General features: G+C 44.8%; 3 protein-coding genes across 12 annotated transcripts in view; 2 read left to right on the top strand and 1 right to left on the bottom strand.

The window, feature by feature from the left end:
- Positions 1 to 15,797, top strand: part of SETX (senataxin) — a 102,609-nt gene extending 86,812 nt beyond the window's left edge. For 7 of the 10 annotated variants that reach the window (XM_050759656.1, XM_050759660.1, XM_050759657.1 and 4 more), the window contains 5 exons: positions 1,315 to 1,479; positions 5,616 to 5,714; positions 7,482 to 7,569; positions 7,695 to 7,781; positions 12,271 to 15,797. In XM_050759656.1, the coding sequence (XP_050615613.1) occupies positions 1,315 to 1,479; positions 5,616 to 5,714; positions 7,482 to 7,569; positions 7,695 to 7,781; positions 12,271 to 13,017 (1,186 nt within the window). In that variant the 3' untranslated portion in view covers positions 13,018 to 15,797. The remainder of the gene's footprint in view (positions 1 to 1,314; positions 1,480 to 5,615; positions 5,715 to 7,481; positions 7,570 to 7,694; positions 7,782 to 12,270) is intronic. The other 3 variants (XM_050759662.1, XM_050759663.1, XM_050759664.1) reach the window with 2 other exon arrangements.
- GTF3C5 (general transcription factor IIIC subunit 5) overlaps positions 1 to 24,556 on the bottom strand; it is an 870,547-nt gene that overhangs the window by 811,734 nt on the left and 34,257 nt on the right. The window lies entirely within an intron of this gene.
- Positions 1 to 24,556, top strand: part of MED27 (mediator complex subunit 27) — a 443,188-nt gene that overhangs the window by 18,230 nt on the left and 400,402 nt on the right. The gene's annotated exons all lie outside the window — the stretch shown is intronic.

Here is a 24,556-nt window from a genome sequence, read left to right on the forward strand (position 1 = left end):
TGGATGGTATTGGGTTGTGAATAAGGGCATGTGTTCAGGTGGTCTGTATATGACAGCAAAGAGGAGTGGTGGTGTTGCTAGATAGCAGCAGTGTCAGAGGAGCCGGGGATTCTTGTGAGAGACTAGGGGAGGAATGGTCTAGGGGCAGCATTTGTTGGCACAGATGCAAGCACCACGCTGTCATGAAGTAGGAGGAAACACAAATCCCACTTCTACATCATGGGATGACTGCAGAGCAGGTGGCGTCCTCAGGCGAGAATCAGGTGTTAGATAGGATACAGAGGTGGAAGTAGGGAACACTCATTGAAGAGGCTAAACATACAGAGGAGGAGTTGGCCATGGGATTGTAGTGCTGGAGGGACTGCAGCCTAAAGGTTTTAATGGGACCTATTGGAGGAGAGCAGAGGATTGTGAGTTAAGCCCCAGAGCATCAGGAAGGAGGGTTATGAGCGGAATGTTGACCAGAGAGGGTTAATCTGGGAGGGGACCAAGGAAAATGAAGATTTCAGGGATGGAAGAGATCGCTCACTGACTGGGTTGTCCATATAGTAATTCTCAAAGTTAGGAGAATGGGTATTTAAGGCTCGTAAAGCAAGGTGGGTAAGGTATCCTCAGGAATCAAGGGATAGGGGCAGTGCATCCCCTGGTCTTGGTGCATTTCGGGTCTGGTATGGTCATGAGGGAGCATGTGGTTTCAGGAGGGGTTGAGAGTACAGGATATGAGACTGGTGAGGACTATAAAGAGGACATGAACCTGCTCCAGGGCCCCATGTTGTTCAACTGGGGTCAAGTAGGACACATCCTTCACATTGAATCTGTGTGGATGGCAACTGCTCAGTTGCGTGGTGTCTGTTGTATGCAGCCAGTGGTGGGGGACGAGGAAGATCATACATCTAAAGCATTTTCTCAGTGTTGGGAAGATAGTCAATCCTTAATTCATGTTAGCTATGTCTTATTCACATCCTTGTTCTTATTAATACTGCTGTTCTTACTACTGCTATCCCTCTTTTAACAGATGAAGAAACTGGTGCCTAAACTTCAGTTGATTTCAAACTCTTTTCTCTCTACAGCTTCATTTTTCACTGGACGTTTCACATGTATTCATATTTACCATAGCATTTTCACATTTATTCATATATACCATATTAATGGTCATGGTAACAGCCTCTTGGAGTCACTGCTAGCTGAATAAAAGATGAAACCTATCTGCCTGCCATTTACTATAATGGGAAACAAACTCAATGGAACTTAAGTTAGCAATTAGCCTGCTATTAGTTTTGATAACATTGTGTTTTCTTTTTCCATCTTGTTTAGCTCATACATAAATGTTCAAGAAATAAAACTGGTGATGGAAATAATTAAGCTTATTAAAGACAAAAGAAAGGATGTTAGTTTTCGAAACATTGGCATAATAACTCATTACAAGGCCCAGAAGACGATGATTCAGAAGGATTTGGACAAAGAGTTCGATAGAAAAGGGTGAGGTATTTCTATAAATATTTCCAGTTTTCTTGTTGAATTAGATTGAGAGGACATAGAAGGAAAGAAGAAAAGGAAACTCTTAAGGAGTGGTCTGTGCACATTGGTGATGCGGCACAAGGAAGCCGGGATGCTGCTGGCTTTCAGACACTTGTGCTGTGGAGCTCCTGGGCAGACGGGGTACTTCCTGGCAGTTGGAATGTCAACATTCTCCTTGGCAGTGGAATCGACTAAGAAACTTGCCAGGTCTTTACCCTTCAGTTCCATGACTTCGTCATCAGAATTCTTGTTCCAGCAAGACTAAAAGTGACATTTCACTTTAAATAAATGACTTAACCCTTGCATTGCCTTTATGTGTAGAATGAAGATGATGTTTTTGTTTCCTTCTTACCTCAGCAGTAAAATTTAAGATTAAAATTAAAGATTTTTTTTTTAGATTAAAGATTTTTTTAAAGATTTAAGGTTATGGAAACCCATAACCTTAAAATCATCTTAACTTACAGGCATGCAGACTACCAAAATAGAATCTTGAAAACAATAGAAAATCAGACCTATAGCCTGGGTGCAGTGGCTCACACATGTAATCCCAGCACTTCGGGAGGCTGAGGCGGGCAGATCACCTGAGGTCAGGAGGTTGAGACCAGCCTGGGCAACATGTTGAAACCCCATCTACTGAAAAAAAATACAAAAACTAGCCAGGTGTGGTGCGTGCTCCTGTAGTCCCAGCTACTCGGGAGGCTGAGGTGGGTAAATCACTTGAACCCAGGAGGCGGAGGCTGCAGTGAGCTGAGATTGCCCCACTGCATCACTCCAGCCTGGGTGACAGAGCGAGACTCCATTGAAAAAAAAAAAAAAATCAGACCTATATAACAAATAATGAAACATTTCCCAATAATGAAAAGCCCAGAACCAAACTAAACTGGTGAATTCTATCAAATATTAAAAGAAGAATGAACACCAGTCCTTCTCACATGCTTGGAATAAATAGAACACTCACATTCATTTTACGAAGCCAGTATTACACTGATAGCAAAGCCAAGGGAAGGCATCACAAGAAAACTACAGACCCAATCCCTGCGACTACAGATACAAAAATCCCCAACAAAATAGTGACCAACTGAATCTAGCAGTTTATTAAAAGGGTTTATACATCAAGACCTAGTGGGATTTATCCCAGGAATGTAAGATTGCTTCAACATGTGAAAATCAGTATGATATACCATATTAGAAGAATGGGAAGACCCACATAATCAGCTCAGTAGATATGGAAAAAAACTGCACAGAACCCAAAACCCTTTGATGATTAAAAAAAAAAAAATCAAACCAGGAATACAAAGGAACTTTTTTTTTTGAGACGGAGTCTTACTCTGTCACCCAGGCTAGAGTGCAGTGGCTGGATCTCAGCTCACTGCAAGCTCCGCCTCCCGGGTTTACGCCATTCTTCTGCCTCAGCCTCCCGAGTAGCTGGGACTACAGGTGCCCGCCACCTCACCCGGCTAGTTTTTTGTATTTTTTAGTAGAGGTGGGGTTTCACCGTGTTAGCCAGGATGGTCTCGATCTCCTGACCTCGTGATCCACCCGTCTCGGCCTCCCAAAGTGCTGGGATTACAGGCTTGAGCCACCGTGCCCAGCCCAAAGGAACTTTTTTTATTAATAAAAGACAATTACGAAAAACTCATAGCTAACATTATACTTGATAGTAAGAATGAAAGCCTTTCCTCTAAGATCAGGAAAGATGTTTGAAAATCTTACTGTTACTGCTTCTTTTCAACATTGTACTAGAGGTTTTAGCCAGAGCAGTTAAGTAAGGAAAAGAAGTAAAAAGCATCTTTATGGCCGGGCGCGGTGGCTCAAGCCTGTAATCCCAGCACTTTGGGAGGCCGAGACGGGCGGATCACGAGGTCAGGAGATCGAGACCATCCTGGCTAACACGGTGAAACCCCATCTCTACTAAAATACAAAAAAAATTAGCCGGGCGAGGTGGCGGGCGCCTGTACTCCCAGCTACTCGGGAGGCTGAGGCAGGAGAATGGCGTGAACCCGGGAGGCGGGGCTTGCAGTGAGCTGAGATCCAGCCACTGCACTCCAGCCTGGGCAACAGAGCCAGACTCCGTCTCAAAAAAAAAAAAAAAAAGGCATCTTTATTGGAAAGAAAAAAGCAAAACTATCTCTTTTCATAGGTGGTGTGATCTTATTTCTAGAAACCCTGACAAATCCACTCAAAGACACTATTAGAGATAATAAGCTTAGCAGGATGCAAGATTAATATGTAAAAGTTGATTATATTTTGATACAACTAGCAACGAACAATCTGAAAAGGAAGTTGAAACAATTCCATTTACAATAACATCAAAAAGAATAAAACACTTCGGAATAAATAGAACCAAAGAAATATAAGACTTACATGCTGAAAACTGCAAACATTGTTGAAAAGAATTAAAAGAACACTTAAATAGGCCGGGCACAGTGGCTCACGCCTGTAATCCCAGCGCTTTGGGAGGCCCAGGTGGGTGGATCACCTGAGGTCAGGAGTTCAAGACTAGCCTGGCCAACATGGTAAAACCCTGTCTCAGCCGGGCGCGGTGGCTCAAGCCTGTAATCCCAGCACTTTGGGAGGCTGAGACGGGCGGATCACAAGGTCAGGAGATCGAGACCATCCTGGCTAACACGGCGAAACCCCGTCTCTACTAAAAAATACAAAAAGCTAGCCGGGCGAGGTGGCGGGCGCCTGTAGTCCCAGCTACTCGGGAGGCTGAGGCAGGAGAATGGCGTGAACCCGGGAGGCGGAGCTTGCAGTGAGCTGAGATCCGACCACTGCACTCCAGCCCGGGTGACAGAGCGAGACTCCGTCTCAAAAAAAAAAAAAAAAAACAAAAACCTGTCTCTACTAATAATACAAAAATTAGCCGGGCATGGTGGCACACAACTGTAATCCCAGCTACTCTGGAGACTGAAGCAGGAGAATCACTTGAACCCGGGAGGCGGAGATTGCAGTGAGCTGAGATCCCTCCATTGCACTCCAGCCTGGGCAACAAGAGTGAAACGCCGTCTCAAAAAAAAAAAAAAAAAAAAAACCCACCTAAATAAATGTGAAGACATCCTGTTTTCATGGACTGGAAGACTTAGTATTGTTTTGTTTTTTGCATTTTTTGGTGTTTTTTCATTTTTAGTAGAGATGAGGTCTCACTAAGTTGCCCAGGCTGTTCTCAAACTCCCAAGTTCACATGATCTTCCCAAAGAGCTTAGATTACAGACATGAGCTACCACGTCCAGCCAAAGACTTAGTATCAGTGTGACCATTTCTGTAAAAAAGGCAGTTGGAATACATCTGTAGATCAGTTTGGGGAGTGCTGCCATCTAACACTAAGTCTTAGTAACTTGTACTGTGTGGTACAATGAAATATTAATGAAAAAAAGGGATGAAGTTCTGTCACATGCTACAACATGGATGAACTTTGGAAATGTTATACTAAGGGAAAACAGTCACAAATAATCACATTTTGTAATTCCATTTATGTGAAACTCACAGTATAAGAAAATCTGTAGAGACAAAGTAGATTAGTGGTTGCCAGGGAATGGAGAGAGGAGGAATTCAGGCTAACCTCCAAGAAAATATTTTAAAAATTTTTTAGCAGCCAGGCATGGTGGTGCATGCATCTCTTTGGGAGACTGAGGCAAGGAGGATTGTTTGAGCCCCAGAAGTTTGAGTCCAGCCTGGGCAACGTAGTGAGACTCTCTTTCTCTTTCTTTTTTTTTTTTAAAGTTTCTTTAAAAATAAAGACTGTAAGGCCAGGCAAGGTGGCTCACATCTATAATCCTAACATTTTGGGAGGGTGAGGTGGAAGGATTGCTTGAGGCCAGGGATTTGAGACTAGCCTGTGCAATATAGCAAGACCCCATCTCTACAAAACATGGAAAAATTAGGGTGTTGGTCTATGCCTGTACTCCTAGCCACTTAGGAGGCTGAGACAGGGCTCTGGTGTTCAAGTTACAGTGGGCTATGAATATGCCACTGCACTCCAGCCTGGACAAGAGTGAGGCTAGACTATCTCAAAAAACCAAAAACTAGTTTATAAATATGTTTATTTAATAATTATCTTCCTTTTTCCAGTAAATATGTTTCTCTTTTGTACATAGACCAGCAGAAGTAGATACTGTGGATGCCTTCCAGGGTCGGCAGAAGGATTGTGTTATTGTTACATGTGTCAGAGCAAATAGCGGGCAAGGTTCAATTGGGTGAGTTACTGTCATTGTTGCTCTTTTATACTTTTATACATTGTTGCTTGTTTATAATTCAGGATTAGGTTCATTATCACTGTTAGAGAACACCATTTGCTTTCTTAATTTTCTTTTGTGAAAACCTGTGTAATATTATGAAAGTTTCTCTTTTAAGTTGTGAAATAGACCCACTGTTAGATCTTGGTGCAGTCTTGGCCCACTGCAACCTCCACCTCCTGGGTTCAAGCAATTCTTCTGCATCAGCCCCCCAAGTAGCTGGGACTACAGGCATGTGCTACCACGCCCAGCTGATTTTTGTATTTTTCTGTAGAGACAGGGTTTCACCATGTTGCCCAGGCTGCTCTCAAACTCCTGAGCTCCAGTGCTCCACCCGTTTCGGCCTCCCAAAATGCTGGGGTTATAGGCCTGAGCCACCGTGCCTGGTTTTGGTGTCTTTTATATTAACCCATTTCATAGTGTGAATCTGTTCTTTTATTTAATAAGATTCAAATAGACAATTAGATTAAGTATACTTTGCAGAGGCATGTTACTCTCCATGGTATGTGTCAAAGTGTCATTGTTTTTTGTGTTTTCCTGCTTTGGCTAAGTTTGTTAACCTTAACTACTGTCAGTGTATTTAAGATGCTAAGGACAATCTGTATGAGTGACAGAATATTCCCCCAAGCCCAAGACTCTTACATAATTATTTGTTCTTTGTCATGAGAAGCAGATAGAATTTACAGGTTATAAATTAGTTTGTTTTCAAATAAAATAGTAATTAAAGTAATCTTCGCCTCTCCCTGGGAGGGGCTGCATATACAGAGACCAGTTATGTCTCAGGGTCAGTTTATAAATAGTCCTTTCTCTCCCAGCTAATTTGAAATTTCACTTTTGTCGTACACCAGTTCTATTTCTGAGCTCTTTTTCTGAGCTGTTGAAGTATTTATCTGCTGTTCATGTATTTCTACACTAGTTCTACAATATCTTAACAACCTGGATATATTTAAATGTAAGAATAAAGTGAATGGGCTGGTACCACATTTTTAGGATTTTTTAAGTCTTCAAGATTGCACTGTTAAAATTTCCAATTATCTCATCCAGGTAAAAATAGGAAATTGATAGATACATCACTTTGAAGGAAGCCCTGAGGTTTTGGTTTGTTTACTGTTTTTAATAGGAATTCTTCTGTGCCCGGTACCCTGTATTGGGACAGAGAGTAAGAAAGCACTGTGACTTCTAGAGGAGTGGAGGAATCCCGGAAAAGCTGCCTGCAGTCCACCTGTGTCTCACATGGGCATGCTGAGTCATTCCTAGAGTCCACCTGTGTGTCACACGTTCACGCTGAGTCATTCTAGAGTCCAACCTGTGTCTCACACGGGCACACCGAGTCATTCTAGTCTACCTGTGTCTCACATGGGCACGCTGAGCCATTCTAGAGTCCATCTGTGTCTCACATGAGGACGCTGAGCCATTCTAGAGTCCATCTGTGTCTCACATGAGGATGCTGAGTCATTCTAGAGTCCGTCTGTGTCTTGGGCATGCTGAGTCATTCTAGAGTCCACTTTGTGTCTCACACGTTCACGCTGAGTCATTCTAGAGTCCACCTGTGTCTCGGGCACGCTGAGTTATTCTAGAGTCCACATTGTGTCTCACACGGGCACGCCAAGTCATTCTAGAGTCGTCCTGTGTCTCGGGCACACTAAGTCATTGTAGAGTCCACCTGTGTCTCACACAGGTGTGTTAAATCATTCTAGACAAAGAAGGAACTCTTTTTTTATTGCCTAGATTCCTGGCAAGTTTGCAGAGATTGAATGTCACCATCACACGAGCCAAGTACAGCCTCTTCATCCTCGGACATTTGAGGACCCTGATGGTAGGTACCAGAGAGCTCAGAAATTTACCCGTTGTTACTATTGTTTGTTTGAGTTTTTGTTCTTATTTTCCATCAAACTGTAAATGATTTCTGGATTACAAAATAATGGTTGTTATGTTTTCCAGCAACTTCTTCCTAGGAGCTTTTGTGTACACGTGAACCATTCGCCTTTTTTCAGCCCAGAACCCAAGTATCTACACTGGGCTCTCAAGGTGACCATTTTAAAACAAATTATCCACATCATAGGATTATTGTTAAGAAGGTATATTAAATCCACAAATGTAAAGTGCCATAGCAATTACTTGGCACTTAGTAAACACTCAGTAAATGTGACTGTTTATTGGCCCAGCTTAATGCCAGAGAGAGTTTGCAGGCGCATACTCTGCTCTGCTTTTCTGCTGGCACTGGGAGCCGTGCTGCTCACTCTGTTTCTCTAGCACTTAGCGCGTCCGGCATTCTTCTGCCAGGACCGGCGCCCCTCTGGAAGAGGTGTACGAGTTTCCAACTTTAGTAGACAAATGGTACAACTTAATTCACTGATACCACAGCTAGATGTCTCACGTATTTGCTGTTTGTCTCATTAGGGGTAATAACTTTGTAGGTTTTCTCATTTCTCTTTTTATAAAGTCATTGATTGCATCTAAGAAGAGCCAACTTGGTGGCTGTTTCCCCTGGTTTTGGTTCCTGCCACCAGGTGGCACTCAGATACACCTTTCTCGTTTCACTCTTTATCACTCCCGCCTTTGTCGTTTGTATGCCTACTCTGAAGGAAGTTTTAAAAGCTGTGTACCTTTTATTTTTATGTACCTCCCATTTTTAAGTTGATAGAAAAATTCTTTGTACGTTTAAATATTACTGAAGATTATGTTTCTGATGTATTATCAATATTGACATTTTAAAATACAGCAATTAAAACTATTACATCGCTCTTAAATATATTCAGTGGAATAGAAAGCAATATTATTTTATTTTTTCCTCTCTTTGAAATTGTACTTCTATTCCTACTTGTTTGGGATAAGATTCACTGGGGTACTCTCTTTTTAGAATTAAAAGCCTTTATATTAATCTCACTGAGCTACATCTCTCTCATGATAATTTCTGTATAACTTGAAAGTTTAAAAAGTTGTATTCCTCCCCCCCCTTTTTTTTTGGATACAGGGTCTCGCTCTGTCACCTTGGCTGGAGTGCAGTGGTGCAATTACAGCTCACTGCAGCCTCTGCCTCCTGGATTTAAGCTATTCTCCCTCCTCAGCCTCCTGAGTAGCTGAGACTACAGGTGCATGTACCACCACACCCTGATAATTTTTTGTGCTTTTAGTAGAGACAGGGTCTTACCATGTTGTCCAGGCTGGTCTCAAACTCCTGGGCTCAAGTCATCCCACCTCGGCCTAAAAAGTTGATTTTTATAACTACTTGGGGAACCCATGTGAAGGGTGCATGCAACCTCTCAGTGCTTTCTTTGCAACTTCCTGTAAATCTATAGTTATCTCAAAATATAGGTTTGGATTTTTAAAAATTGCTTTTCCTGTGACCATAAGGATCTGAGTGTTAAAACATGATCTCTTGTCAGTTGAATAGCCTGTTAACACTTATTTGTACAGTTGAGCAAAACAAGACAAATATTTTTAATATTACAGATTTTGATCATGTTTAAACCTGAAAAGTAAATGAAATGTTACTAGAGATACATCTTTTAGTGATGCCTTGATTAAAGGCGCTTCATGGGCACTACTGTTTTTCATCCTCCCTTTATTTGGCAACTCAGGGTGTTGATGTGTCTTGGCAGTGCACTCTGTGGATGGATGAGGCCCATCGTGATTATGAAGCGTGCGGTGCAGCAGGCAGGGCAGCCCAAGGAGGACATGGGAAGCTGGGGCTTGGAAGTTTATTCACATTCCATTTAGACAGTATTTGGGAGCCCTTGGGTCACACACCCTTCCACAACTGTACAGACCACTGACCTCCAGCTAATGGCACCGACATTGTCTTCACTCTAGGAAGGCAGTGCTACAAAAAGAGACAGACTAGAATCTAAAAATTCCCAATTTGTCAGCTGGGCTTTCTAACTTTTTTTGTCCTTGGACTTTTTCTTTGTTGTTTTGGGGATTTGTTTGTTTTTGTTTTTAATTTTTTAGCCTGGTTCCCCTTCTGGAAATGGGATCAATCATTAAAGCGTTTGATTTCCTCTGTAAAACCAAAGCTAATTGTGCCTGCTCAGAACTGTTTTTGTAATCTTAGGAATGGATTAAACACCAACTTTAGGTGTGGTAAACTTAGCAAAAATAGCAAGGCCATCTGCTTCACATATGTGTTTGAGCCACAGGCTAAGGATCTCTAGAGATCTGAGTGAGAAAGAGAACTGAGCCACACAGCCTGGCACTCCCTCCACAGACCTGTCTGGAATATGCCAGCCACCGTGCCAAGCATTTTATTCTGGTCACATGACTTTCTCCAAACCTTAAAAAACTACTGTGAAGTCAGTTTATTACCATAGTTTATCAAATTCAACAAACCATTCATTATAATATGCACCACCACTATTTTATGTACCATTATTAGACTATGATACAGTGCTTTATTTTCACTTAGAACTTTCATATTTATTGAAAGGACTCTTTTAAGACTTGAGACAGATTTTTATCACATTCTTATGCATACATAAAAGAGAAAATACAAGTAAAATAATAGGTTAAGATATTCCTAAAATTATTTCACTTTCAGAATCTAGCACAAATGAATCACTTCCCAGTCCGTAGTCACCAGTGTTGCCATTCATCCTCAGCGCAGTAGTAAGATAGGCAGTTTAGCGTTTGCTAAGAGTTTCACCATTGTCTCCAGGATTTTCTTAGAACCCTTGATCTCCAGTGTATAAAGTTTTTTTGGTTTTTGTTTTTTTTTTGAGACAGAGTCTCACCCTGTCGCCCAGGCTGGAGTGCAGTGGTGCAATCTCAGCTTACTGCAACCTCTGCCTCCTGGGTTCAGGTGATTCCCGTGCCTCAACCTCTCAAGTAGCTGGGATTACAGGTGTGCGCCACCACACTTGGCTCATTTTGGTATTTTTAGTAGAGACGGGGTTTCACCATGTTGCCCAGGCTGGTCTCGAACTCCTGACCTCAGGTGATCCGCCTGCCTCGGCCTCCCAGAGTGTTAGGATTACAGGCGTAAGTCACTGCACCCAGCCCAAGGCATAAGTTTTAATGCTGGTGTTTTCTTGTCTTATCAGAAAATGTCTGTAGAAAGTTTTTAGGCGAGATCTTTAAATGGTTTATTGACTAAAAGTCTAAGGGTTATAATTGCCTCATCATGAAATCCCCAAGGACAGGTACATGGCCAAGAGGGTCCCCAGGGTCAGAAATGGTAAAATGTGAAAGCAATGTGCACTTCAGAATCCATTAAATAAAATATTACTCCTATTTTACAGATGAGGAAACAAGCTCAGAAAGGTCAAGTGACTTGACTAAGGTCACACAGCAAGTAAATACTGTGCAACCTCCCTGCTTCCCTAACATATCCTTAGGAATAGTACAGGAGCCCCCATGAGAGGGTAGCTATCCTTTTTCTTCTTCTCTTTCTTCTTTCTAAAGAGACCTGAGTTCTAGTGGTTGTAAAGCAGCAGCCTCCTCTGAGGAAGCTGTCGGGAAGAGAGGAGAGATGGATGTGTTTGGCGGCTTTCCCGAGATGGGATTTTATGTCTTAAGCTCCTTTAGGAAACAGGCAGAAAGTGAGATGATCTCTTGGAGATCTCAGTGATGAAGATGTTTTAGCCATTTGGGGTTTGAGAGGCCTTTGGAAATCCAATGAAAGCCATGGGCCTTTTTCTGGAATAGTCACATGCACTCAGAAGTTTGCTTTCTGAAACCAGACCTTCCTGTTTGGGAATGTTAGCCCTGCCAGGAGGTGTAGGCAGTACTCTAGATCACCAATGTCCAAAGGACCTTTCTGTCATCATGGAAATGTTTTGTGTCTGCACTGCTCAGTACAACAGCCATTAGTCACATGTGACCGCTGTGTACTTCAAATGTGGCTGCTGCAATTTAGGAACAGAGTTTTATATTTTGTTTTATTTTAATTAATTGAAATAGAAATAGCAACATGATGCTCCTAGTGACTAGCGCAGACCTGCATTGCAGTTGAATGCACCGATAAAAATGGTTGACGTTCAGCCAGGCGCGGTGGCTCACGCCCGTAATCCCAGCACTTTGGGAGGCTGAGGTGGGCGGATCATGAGGTCAGGAGATCGAGACCATCCTGGCTAACATGGTGAAACCCCGTCTCTACTAAAAATACAAAAAATTAGCTGGGTGTGGTGACGGGCGCCTGTAGTCCCAGCTGCTTGGGAGGCTGAGGCAGGAGAATGGTGTGAACCCGGGAGGCGGAGTTTGCAGTGAGCCAGGATCGCACCACTGCACTCCAGCCTGGCGACAGAGTGAGACTCCATCTCAAAAAAAAAAAAAAAAAAAAGTTGAAGTTCTCCCTTATAGGCTGTGACCAGGTCTTTTCTTTTTCTTTAGGAATGGGACTTTATCATTTTGTATTCGAATTTATTTTTTCCTTTCATGCTTGTCTGACGAGTAATGAATCTTGAGAATCTGTTCATACAATAATATATATTACTTGTTCAGAAATGAAAGCTGGAACTCTATGCTTCCCAAGCAGTGTTTCTTTGGGGTGTAATTTTTTCTCCCTTCTCATTGTTTCAAGGAAAACCAGCATTGGAATCAGCTGATTCAGGATGCTCAGAAGCGTGGTGCCATTATTAAGACCTGTGACAAAAACTATAGACATGATGCAATGAAGATTCTGAAACTCAAGCCCGTGCTACAGAGAAGTCTCACTCACCCTCCTACCATAGCCCCAGAGGTATCCAGACCCCAGGGTGGCTTGCCCAGCAGCAAGCTAGACAGTGGATTTGCCAAGACATCTTTTGCTGCTTCTCTATACCACACACCCTCTGACTCCAGGGAAACTACTCTTACTGTTACTTCAAAGGACCCTGAAAGACCTCCTGTTCATGACCAACTTCGGGACCCACGACTGCTGAAGAGGATGGGCATTGAGGTCAAAGGAGGAATATTCCTATGGGATCCACAGCCCTCGAGCCCCCAGCATCCTGGAGCAACACCTCCTGCAGGAGAGCCGAGCTTCCCTGTCGTTCACCAGGACCTGGGCCATGTACAGCAGCCTTCTGCTGTAGTGGCTGCTCTGAGCAGCCACAAACCTCCCGTGCAGGGCGAACCTCCAGCTGCCAGTCCCGAGGCTTCCACGTGTCAGAGCAAATGTGATGACCCAGAAGAGGAGCTCTGTCACAGGAGAGAGGCCAGGGCTTTCAGTGAAGGTGAGCAGGAGAAGTGTGGTTCCGAGACCCCTCACACCAGGAGGAACTCTAGGTGGGACAAGAGGAGACCGGAGCAGGAGGACAGCAGTTCCAAGAAAAGAAAGCTTTTATAGGAAAGCCCAATGACATGGGCCAGCAGCCACAGCATATTGTAAACTGAAGATGACCAGCTCGGGGGACCATCTAGATAAGCTTATTTGTTTTTTGTAAGGAGCTTGTGTGCTGTTGGAAAACACGGAAAATGCATCCTTAATGCCTGAGCCTCTGGTCATGTTCAGTACTTTCTGTCATTTGCAAAAGCTTTCAGAGGGCATTGTGTATCAGTAATAATGTCCTTGAAGTCAGAGACCGGAAATGCTGATCTCTTACTCTTCTATAGACAAGGAGGTCAGACTGGAGTGAATGTTGTAAAAGTTGAAATGTATATTTGTATAGCAAATAACAAAATCCTTTTAAAATTTAATCTAGTAGACCGCTTTTCTTTCCCCTGTTTAAAATGTTAATCATTTTTCAACAGAACAAACTTTATATTAAAAAAAAAAAAAGATGGGAGGAGGGCAGGTCCTTTCAACCATTGTTAGGGCAAGACAGATTTATTTAACAGCCTAGCTTGGAATAAGCTGAGTTAGTGCTGGTGTCTCTAGCTCTATTTAAAAAAAGCAAACCCCCCCGCCCCCCAAAAAAAACCTGGAGTCTCCTGGGGGACACTTTGGGCAGCAGAGTTGTGTTAGGTAAAATCCTGCTGACAATGGTGCATTTTTAGACACAGGCCCAGGATATTCTATTTCTGGGATGAGTTCATTTACCTGTTTAGTATGCACATAGTTCCCTAGCTCAAATCCCTAATCTTCTTGAAAGAGAAGAATATGGAGTGAAAGAATAATTCTTGAACTATCATTTGAATGCTCCCAGCATATTGTGAGCTTTGTGTGACTGGTGAGGTACAGACATGTAGTTGCTAAATGCTAGATGAGCGCTGACTCAGCTGTGGAAGAATCACCTCAGCTTACAGATGTCAGACAGATGTAACTAGTTTTCCAGAAAGCCTGGGAAACTGTGTTCAACATTTCCCAAGGGACTCTGGTCACCAGGCAGCCTGGGAACCGCTGGGGCAGGCCAAATAGAATATTTTGGGCGGGAAAGGAGCAGCCAGTTTAAAATGAAGGGTAACCAGAAGAGTTCAGAACTGGGAAGAGAGTGGCAGACTTCCTGTGATCTTCAGAAATCATCTACCTGTTGAAAACACATGCTGTTTAGAATATCTGATAGGTGTTTCCAGTTACCGTTAGAGGTGATAGTGTTTTTGTGGGGAAAAAAAATTGGCCATGGTGAATGGAGATGGAGGAGGCTCGGGACAAGGGAGGGGCGGGCTGCCTGATTCTGTCCAGTTTTCCAAGCAGCCACACAGTGAATTGGAGGATCCTAAACATGAGAATGTCCAGCTGACAGTGGTAAAAACTAGGGGTCTGTAGTGAATGCGGTGCAGCCCCTACCTCATTTGGGGGTAGGAAAGTAGCTGAAGGTTCATGTGCATTATTTGACGTTTCCCTTGTCATTTTTAAGCAAAAAAGGATTTTGTGTTAGAAATTCTACTTGAGCAGATTATAAAGAGCTTTAAAAAACAACTTTTGCTTGCCAAAAGTTTGAACATTCGATTTCATTACCTGTGTCTCTCTTACTGGTGTCCTGACATCTGACTAACGTCGGCTGAAGACTCCTAAAACCCAGGCAGCAGGTGACTTCCTAGAGTGCTTTGTCCCCAGAGGCAGCTGCTGCTTCCTGTGTGGGGGCGGAGAGTTTGTCCTTGGCCATGCAGTGTGTGACAGTTCAGGACGGGGAGGGATGGGCCCCACTCTGTCTGGGTCAGGGGTTTTATCAGCCTCTTCCATGTGCCTTTGGGAAGAAATCTCGTTACTTTAAGTTTACTTTTCTGTTATCTTGATGAAGTGCCCATTTTAGCAGACGCTTATAGTGGTGACCACTTAGGGAACGTACAAACTCCTAAGCTTCCAAAGGGAGGCATGGAAAAACAGCTGGGGTCAGGGTGTCTCCCACACTGCTCATGTTAATACTGTTAACACCTGATTTGAGAAAAGTATTCTCTAAAATGCATATTTTGCTGCCACACACTGAACAGTATTATTTCCAGTTAAGTTTGATGCCCGTTCACCTGTTGGTTCACCACTCACCAGATCTGATTCTGCAAGAATCAGTGGTAGAACTACGTCGTCCTTGCTAACAAGTGAGCCTGTGTCCTGTGACGGCCTTTCACAGCGGAATGCAGTTGTCCCTGACATTACTTTGGAAACTTCACTCGTTCCGGTTGGTACAGGTATTTGCCAAAGGCATTTAATGTGTTTACTGTGGCCCCTCTTGATGTGGCTGTCAGTGCAGCGTTGTTGAACAGGGCTATTATTTTTACAGGGTGTAAAGTGTGGCTCTTTGCTTTGTCTTTGCCATGGCATTAAGAGAAAGTTCCCTGTCTTCTTTCAATATTAGTTACTTCAACATGAATATGTGCTACTTACAAACTTGTTTTGTTTCTTTGTATATAACTTGCCTTGGATTTGTTGTGCGCAGTTTGTTGAGTTGTATGTTTTTGTGAATTATCAGGAGTAAATTTGACAAGTATATGTGAATAACCTCCTGTAAATGAATTTTATAACAAAAATGTACTGAACTATTTTTTAAAGTTGTGCAGATTAGCAATTTTTTGCTATAGCTTTGACTTTTCTATGCTGTGAATTAATAGCTGGGATTTGGCAAACAGTAGCCCTGTTGTCTTTGTTAAACCCTAAATTTTAAGAGGAAATGGCAGAATTAAAAGCAGAAACAAGACGGACATGGATTAGAAGTTATGTATTACTGAAGTAAACTACAAGGTACTAACATCCATTTCGTCTGCCATTTGGTTTGCTTTATGCTGAAATTACTTGGTGGGGATTTGTGTAATTCAGATATAAAAAGTTTCATTATCCAGCCCAGCCCTCCTTCCTCGCTCCTTTTGGACTCTTCTCTGTACAGTAATGAGGTGCGTTGAGGCCAGCTGTGCTGTTCAGTTACCGACTGAAGTTTGGTCCAACAGAAATACGTGCTCATCATTAGGCTGGAATTGGGGTGGAGGTGAGATAGGAGGAACAGATGGACAGTGACCCATGAAAGGAGCTCCCAGGGGCACTGGTGGAGGGACAGGGTAGAATTGCCCTGGCCAGGGGTAACTGCTGATGGTTATAGAAGTGGAACACGCTTTATAAAACAGTAACTTCAGGAAATGTAGTCAGCTTCCCCACACTTGTGCCTGTTGAAAGGCACTTGACCTCCGCCTCCGTGTCTCTTTCCGTACCCAGAAGCGTGTGCACACAGCCCTCTTGGCCAGCTTGGTTCGTTCAGTATGCATACACAAATTACCAGGGAGGGTAAAATGGGGTGTTTGGGCCTTAGGGGGAATAATAAATTTGCCCAATGGCCAGGCGAGAGATGAGTGCTGCATGGTGGTCATCTGTGGAATTTGTTACTGCAGCAGCCTTAGCGACGGTTTTTGAAGTCACCAGACATCTCTCTCCTGACCCATCCGCCCCCACAATCGCCCCCACCTCCTGGGGTTCACCATTCATTGAGGAATAAATAATTCAGGGAGGAAAGTAAAATTTAGCCTCGACTTAAATAGAATTGATAGTGTCATACAGCACCACACAGGCAGTTTTTGTACACAAGGGATCCCTCCATGACTGAAAAGACCTGAGTTATCGTCACCCTGTCCTTCTGTACAGAAGGCATTTGTCAAGTCAAATGGCAGAAATGGCATTTGTAGTTTGGGTGTTTGAAACTGCGGGAGGAGGAACTCTGTTGCTGTCCTGTCAGCTCAGTAGACACAGTTGCCTTTGTTTTCAAGCAGCATTATAACAGAATTGTTAGATTGGTAGTCTTCAGCCTTGAGTTTTAACATTAGGGAGCATATTGGGCTCACCTGGGGGACTTTTAAAAAACATTTTGATTGCCCGGGATCCATCCTAACATGACACAGTGGTTTGTGGATGCAGCCACTAACTCTATTTTGGTGGTGGTGGTGTGTGTGTGTTGTTTGTTTTTTGGTTTTTTGAGATGGAGCTTTGCTCTGTCGCCCAGGCTGGAATGCAGTGGTGCAATCTCGGCTCACTGCCACCTCCGCCTTCCGGGTCCAAGTGATTCTCCTGCCTCAGCCTCCTGAGTAGCTGAGATTACAGGTTCTCACCACCACGCCCGGCTAATTTTTGTATTTTTAGTAGAGACGAGGTTTCAACATGTTGGCCAGGCTGGTCTCGAATTGCTGACCTCAGGTGATCCACCTGCCTCGGCCTCCCAAAGTGCTGGGATTACAAGCGTGAGCCTGCACGCCCAGCCCAGCCCTTGGTTTTTTAACTTTCTTTTTTTTTTTTCAGTTTTTAAAAATTTTTGCTCATCTGATTACAATTGCTTTTTTTTTTTAGACTCAGATTTTTAAAAATTCACTCCCAGATGATTCCGTTGAGCAGCCAGCATGGGAGCCTGGCTCCTTTGAGGTCAGGAGGAAAGAGAAGCTCCAGGAGCCCAGAGAGGATCATGTGTGCCTTCGTCAGCACCTCATCTCCGGGTACCCTGGACAAGGTGTTCAGAAGTGGGTTTCCAAAGACAGCAGAGCAGAGCCAAGAGAAGGAAAATGAAACAGCTCGGGTGACTCCTGACACCCCTGGAAGGGAGAAGGTAGAAGGCTCCCCAAGTCTAGGACGAGCCGGCATGAATCAGTGTGGCCAATGAGGTCTCAGGCCATCCATCTTGGGGGTGTTCTCTGGCCCCCAGCAAAGGGATGCCAGAATAGCTGTTCTCTAAGCAAGAAAACACAGTGCCAGCGCTCTGAGTTCAAGGAACCCATGGTGCATGCAGTGAGTGCTTGTGGTCTGCAAGGCATCTGCGCCCCCTGCGTCATCTCTGAGTTCTCCCACGAAGCCCATGATGCCCACGCTAGCATTCCCATTGCACAGATTTTAAAACAGGATTGCATCAATGAAATGGTTTGCTGAGGATGGTAAAGCTAAGAACTAGCAAAGCTGCCGTTGCAAACTCAGTTCTTATTACCCCAAAACCCTTGCTTATAATCATTACAGTAGGTACCCGAGCAAGACTGAATGCCAAGCTGGCCACACTGCTGCCGAAAGAGGCCTTCAGGGGGTGTGACCTGGAAAGGAGGCTAGAGATTGCCTTAGCTCCACCATGGGCGTTGGCCATGGGCCATATGGCCTTCGTGGGTTTCCCTTTCTTTGCCTGAAAATAGTAGTTGGGGTTTGGGTTCTCTTCTGATTCTTTTCACCAATAACTTCCAAAATTCCAGGCCCTGACCTCTGAGGTTCTGGAAAGGGACAAGAAGAGTGTGGTGGGTATATAATTTGTCAATCTGAGCAGGCTCCATTTCTAGAACTCCTTTTATATTTCCCTTTAGACTGGGCCACAGGAGACACTATTTGTGAGATTTGGAAACCAGAAATGAAGCAGCAGCCCTATTCTGATGCTCAGGAAGTTGCCACAGGGACACCAGGCACTACTGTTGTAGCTCATGCCTGTTGTCATGTATCTGCAGGCCCGTTAGCATGGGGCAGCAGACAGGCCCGCAGCTAGGCCTCCTTCCTGTCAAATGGGTGTCTGACTCTCCTTGCTCTCCTCACCTTATACCCTTTTCCCAACGGCCTGCCTGCAGACTCCCAGCTTCAGCACCAGAACTGTCCCATTGCCTTCCCTTTTTTATTTTATGGTCATCATATATTATAAATCTACATACGTTTATTCATAATATGTAAGTATATTTTTTGTGCTTAACAGTCATACAAATTTTAAAGATTTTAAAAGGAAAAAAATCTATTTACCCAGCTATTTAACATGTCTGTAGATTTTCTCCTATTCCTGGTGTTCCAAGTTGCCTTCTGGAATCATTTCCCATCAGCTGGAATTATTTATGTTAGAGGAAGTCTGCTGGCAATGATCCTCTTAGTTTTCCTTCATCTGAGAATGTTCTTTATGCCCCCTTGTCCAAAATATTCCTCGAGGAATATTTTGCTGGATATAGATTTCTGGGTTGACAGTGCTTTCCTTTAAAGGTGATGTCCCCTGTCTTCTGTCCCCACCATTCCTGATGAGAAATCTAGTCAAATAATTATTCCCTTCTGCTGTGGACTGTTTGCATTTGTCCAAAATTCCTGTTCAAAATTAATCCCCAATATGCAGTAGTAGTGAAGGTGAGACTCAGCATATTCTGTCTGTTTTAAACCAGCTCCTACAACTGCTGTGTCCCCAGTGGGGACTCTGTAGGGGGGCTCCAATCCCACATTTCCCCTCCACACTACCCTAGTAGAGATTCTCTGTGGGGGCTCTGCCCCTGTAGCAGGCTTCTGCCCGGACACCCAGGCTTTTCCATACAAGCTCTGAAATCTAGGTGGAGGGTGCCAAGCCTCCTTAACTCTTGCACTCTGTATTCCTACAGGCTTAATTAACATCACATGGAAGGCATCTAGGCTTACTGTGACTTGTGCTCTGGCTTGTGTTTTTCAGGGTGGTGGCATGAGGCTGGGCATAGTGACTCACACCTGTAATCCCAGCACTTGGGGAGACTGAGGCAGGTGGATCACTTGAGAACAGCCTGACCAACATGGCAAAACCCCATCTCTACAAATAATACAAAAATTAGCCAGGCATGATGGCACATGCCTATAATTCCAGCTGCTTGGGAGGCTGAGGAATGTGAATCACTTGCACCCGGGAGGTGGAGGTTGCAGTGAGCCAAGATAACACCACTGCACTCCAGCCCAGGTGACAGAGCAAGACTCTGTCTAAAAAGAAAAAAAAAGTGGTGGCATGAGCAGTATCTGGGGCCCTTTGAGCTGAGGCTGGAGCCAGAGCAGCCAGGATACAGGGAAGTAGTATCCTGAGGCTGTGCAGAGCAGTAGGGCCCTGGCCCTCATCCACGAAACCATTCTTCCTTCCTAGGCCTCTGGTCCTGTGATGAGAAGGGCTGCCAGGAACGTCTCTGAAATGCCTTCAAGGCCTTTTTCGCACTGGCTTGGCTATTGGCACTTGGCTCCCTTTCAGTTATGCCAATTTCTCCAGAAAGCGGTTGCTCCACAGCGTGCTTCAGTTCCTTTCCCAAAAGAGCTTTCTCTTTCTCTGCCACGTGGCCAGCCAGAAATTTTCCACATTTTTACATCGAGCTTCCTGTTTGAATATAAATTTCAACTTTAAGTCATTTCTTTGCCCCAGCATAAAGCATGGGCTGTTAGAAGCAGCCAAGCCACATCTCAAACACTTCGCTCCTTAGAAATTTTCTCTGCCAGATACCCTAGGTCATCATTCTCAAGGTCAAACTTCCCCAGAGACCTAGGGCATGGAGAGAATGCAGACAAGCTCCTTGCTAAGGCATAACATGCATGACCTTTGCTCCAGTTCCCAGTAAGTTCCTTATTTCCACCTGAGACCTTAGCAGCCTGGACTTTATTGTCTATATCACTCTCAGCACTTTGGTTACAACCATTTAACTGGTCTCCAACAAGTTCCAAACTTTCCCTCATTTTCCTGTCTTCTGAGCCCTCCAAACTTTTCCATCCCTGCTTGTTACCCAGTTCCAAAGTCACTTCCACATTTTCAGGTATCTTTATAGTAATACCCCACTGCTGGTACCAATTTTCTGTATTAGACCATTCTTGCTGCCATAAAGAAATACCTGAGATGGGGTAATTTATAAAGAAAAGAGTTTAATCGTCTCCCAGTTCTGCAGGCTGTAAAGGAAGCATAGCACTAACATCACTTGGCTTCTGGGAGGCCTCAGGGAGCTTTTACTCACGGTAGTAGGTGAAACAGGAGCTTGCATGTCACATGGCAAAAGAAGGCGTGAGTGAGAGGGGAAGAGAGGGAGACAGAGGTGGGGGAGAGGTGCTACACACTTTTAAATGACCAGATCTTGTGAGAGCTCATAAAGACAGCACCAAACCATGAGGGATCCGTTCCCATGATCCAAACACCTCCCACCAGGCCCCACCTCCAGCATTGGAGATTATGATTCACCATGAGATTTGGGTAGGGACAGATGTCCAGACTATATCAAATGGGGACAAATATCCAAACTATATAATTCCACCCTTGCCTCCCCAAATCTCATGTCCTTCTCACATTGCAAAATACAGTGCCTTCCTAGTAGTCCCCCAAAGTCTTAATTCATTCCAGCAGTAACTCTAAAGTCTAAAGTCTCATCCAAGACAAATCCCTTCCATCTATAGTGTGTAAAATAAAAAAACAAATTATTTACTTCCAAGATACAATGGGGGTATAGGCATTGGGTAAATATTGCCATTCCAAAAGGGAGAAATCAGCCATAAGAAAAGGGCTACAGGCCCCATGTGAGTTTGAAATCTAGCAGGGCGTTCACTAAATTGCAGAGCTCCAAAATTATCTCCCTGACTCTATGTGCCACATCCAGGGCACACAGGTATGAGGGATGGGCTTCCAAGGCATTGGACAGCTCCACCCCTGTAGCCATGCAGGGTTCATCCCCTGTTGTTGCTGTCACAGGTTGTTGAGTGCCTGTGGCTTTTCCAGGAGAAGGTGCAAGCTGCCCGTGTATTTACCATTCTGGGGTCTGGAGAGTGGTGGCCCCCTTCTCACAGCTCCATTAGGCAGTGTCCCAATGGAAACCCCACCCCACATTTCTGCTCCACCCTGCCCTAGCAGAGGTTCTTTGTGAGGGCTCTGCCCCTGAAGCTGGCTTCTGCCTGGACACTCAGGCTTTTCCATATATCCTCTGAAATCTAGGCAGAGTGTGCCAAGCCTCCTTAACTCTTGCACTCTGTGCATCCACAGGCTTAACACCACTTGGAAGATGCCAAGGTTACAGCTTGCAACATCTGAAGCAGCGTCCTGAGCTATATCTGGGATCCTCTGAGCCAAGGCTGGCGTAGGAGTGGCCTGGGCTGTGGGGAGCAGTGTCTCAAGGCTACTAAGGCAGCAGGGCCCGGGGCCAGACCCATGACACCATTCTTCTCTCCTAGGCTTCTGGGCCTGTAATGGGAGGGGCTGCCGAGAAGGCCTCTGAAATGTCTTTGAGGCCTTTTCCCCATTGCCTTGGCTATTAGCACTTGGATCCATTTTAGTTATGCAAATACCTCTAGCAAGTGGTTGCTCCAGAGCCTGCTTGAATTCCTCTCTTGAATAAGTTTTCTTTTTTTGCCAGATGGCTAGGCTGCAAATTTTCCAAACTTGTATGCTCTGCTTCCCTTTTAAATATAGATTCCAACTTTGAGTCATTTCTGTGCTCCTACATCTGAGCATAGGTTGCTGGAAGCAGCCACACCACTCTTAAACACTTTGCTGCTTAGACATTTCTTTCACCAGATACCCCAGATCATTAGGCTCCAGTTCAAATTCCTACAGATCTCTAGAGCATGGACACAGTTCAGCCAAGTTCTTTGCTAAGGCATAACAAGGGTGGACTTTGCTTCAGTTCTTAGCAAGTTTCTCATTTCCATCTGAGATCTTGGCAGCCTGAACACCACTGTCTAGATCGCTATCAGTATTTAGTGTTGCAACCATTTAACCAATCTCTAAGAAGTTCCCAACCTTTCCTTATCTTCCTGTCTTCTGAGCCTGGACTTCACTGTCTATATCACTTTCAACACTTCGGTTATACAACCATGTAACCAGTCTCTAAGAAGTTCCAAACGTTCCCTCATCTTCCTGTCTTCTTCTGAGCCCTCCAAACTCTTCCAACCTCTGCCTGTTACCCAGTTCCAAAGCTGCTGCTTCATTTTCAGGTATTGTTATAGAAATGCCCTGGCCCTTGGGACCAATTTTCTGTATTAGGTCATTGTTGCATTGCCATAAAGAAATACTGAGACTGGCTCATTTATAAGAAAAAAATTAATTGGCTTACGGTTCTGCAGGCTGTACAGGAAATAGCACTGGCATCTGCTTCTGGGGAGTCCTCAGGAAGCTTACAATCACGACAGAAGACGAAGGAGGAGGAGGCATCTCACACGGCAGAGTGAGAGCAAGGGAGAGAGTAGGGGGAGGTGCCACACACTTTTAAACAACCAGATCTCATGAGAACTCACTATGGTGAGGACAGCACCAAGACATGAGGGATCTGCCTTCACGATCCAAACACCTCCCACCAGGCCCCATCTCCAACCTTGGAGATTACATTTCAACATGGTATTCAGGCAGGGACAAATATCTACACTATATCATTAGCCAATCTCTCTTTAAAAAAAAAAGGCTTTCTCCAGAGCCGGATCACGGCAAAGCCCTGGGGACCATGTCCAGGAGCGTGAAGTCCTTGTGGGGCGCTGGACAGAAGCTGACCTATCTCTGGGGCTCAGTGTAACCTCATGGGTGGGGGCCTACATCCAAAAGACCCCTGGTACACCTGCCCCCATGAGTCCCTCTGTTCTCCCCCTCCTCCCTTCCTGTGCCCTGGACTCCCAGTGCCAGGGCACAAAGTGAGGACTCAGAAAGGCTTTATTGAATGAATGGCCAGAAGAGCAGCTGTGCAGAGCCCAGGTGGAGTGTGGATGCAGCCCAGGCCAAGGGGTCTGTGGTCCCTGCAGTGCCAGTGCCCTTTGCCTCACCCTGCCCCCCCACTCACCCTTGCTTTGGGGATCTGGGCCCCTGGGGTCACATTTGCCTGGGACCGGGGACAGAGAGCTGGTGCTGCCACCCTGGGGCTGCAGCGCACCGAGGGAGCAGCTCAGCCTACAAAGAGTCAGACAAAGAATGGAGCCGAGCCGGGCCACGTAGAGCAGAGCAGGCGTGAAGAGTGAGTTTTCTCTCTAGCACCCAGCCGGGCAATCGTGGGCTGTGATAAAGCAGGTGCTTGGAGTGTGCATCTTGGTGGAGAGATGTAAAATCCGCTGCTCTATGGCTTTCGCAGTCTTTTGACTCAGGACCCCTTAGGGTACAAGGGCCTCTGCCAGTGTCCCTGCTTTTCAGGGGAGAATGACAAAATCAAGGCATCTCTTTGCTGGCAGCCGACGCATTGCTTATAAGTGGAGAGGAGCTCATGCACACGAAATACATGAGATATAAACTTAGGGGCCAAGAGTAGCTCAAGCTCCTGGGCTGCAGTATAAATTGTGTCCAAACATCCCACAACGGCGTCAATGGTATGGATGACACTAACGTGGCAGTGACAGATCACAAAGAAGCAAACTCCTGCTCATGCACAGCAGGAGGGAGCCGGTGCCGGGCACCCTGGCTGGCGGGGTAGACACAGGCAGGGCTCTCAGGAACCACATCAAAGTGGTTCCTTCTAGTTTATGAAGTCTTTCTTTCTTACTTTCTTTCTTTCTTTCTTTTTTTCTTTTCTTTCTTTCTTTCCTTCCTTCCTTCCTTCCTTCCTTCCTTCCTTCCTTCCTTCCTTCCTTCCTTCCTTCCTTCCTTCCTTCCTTCCTTTCCTTCCTTTCCTTCCTTTCTTCCTTTCTTTCTTTGGATGAAGTCTCGCTCTGTCACCCAGCCTGGAGTACAATGGCACAGTCTCGGTTCACTGCAACCTCTGGCTCCTGGGTTCAAGCGATTCTCCTGCCCCAGCCTCCCAAGTAGCTGGGATTACAGGTGCATGCCGCCTGGCTAATTTTTGTATTTTTAGTAGAGGCGGGGTTTCAC

Source organism: Macaca thibetana, chromosome 15 (assembly GCF_024542745.1).
Source record: "Macaca thibetana thibetana isolate TM-01 chromosome 15, ASM2454274v1, whole genome shotgun sequence".
Taxonomy (NCBI): Eukaryota; Metazoa; Chordata; class Mammalia; order Primates; family Cercopithecidae; genus Macaca; species Macaca thibetana.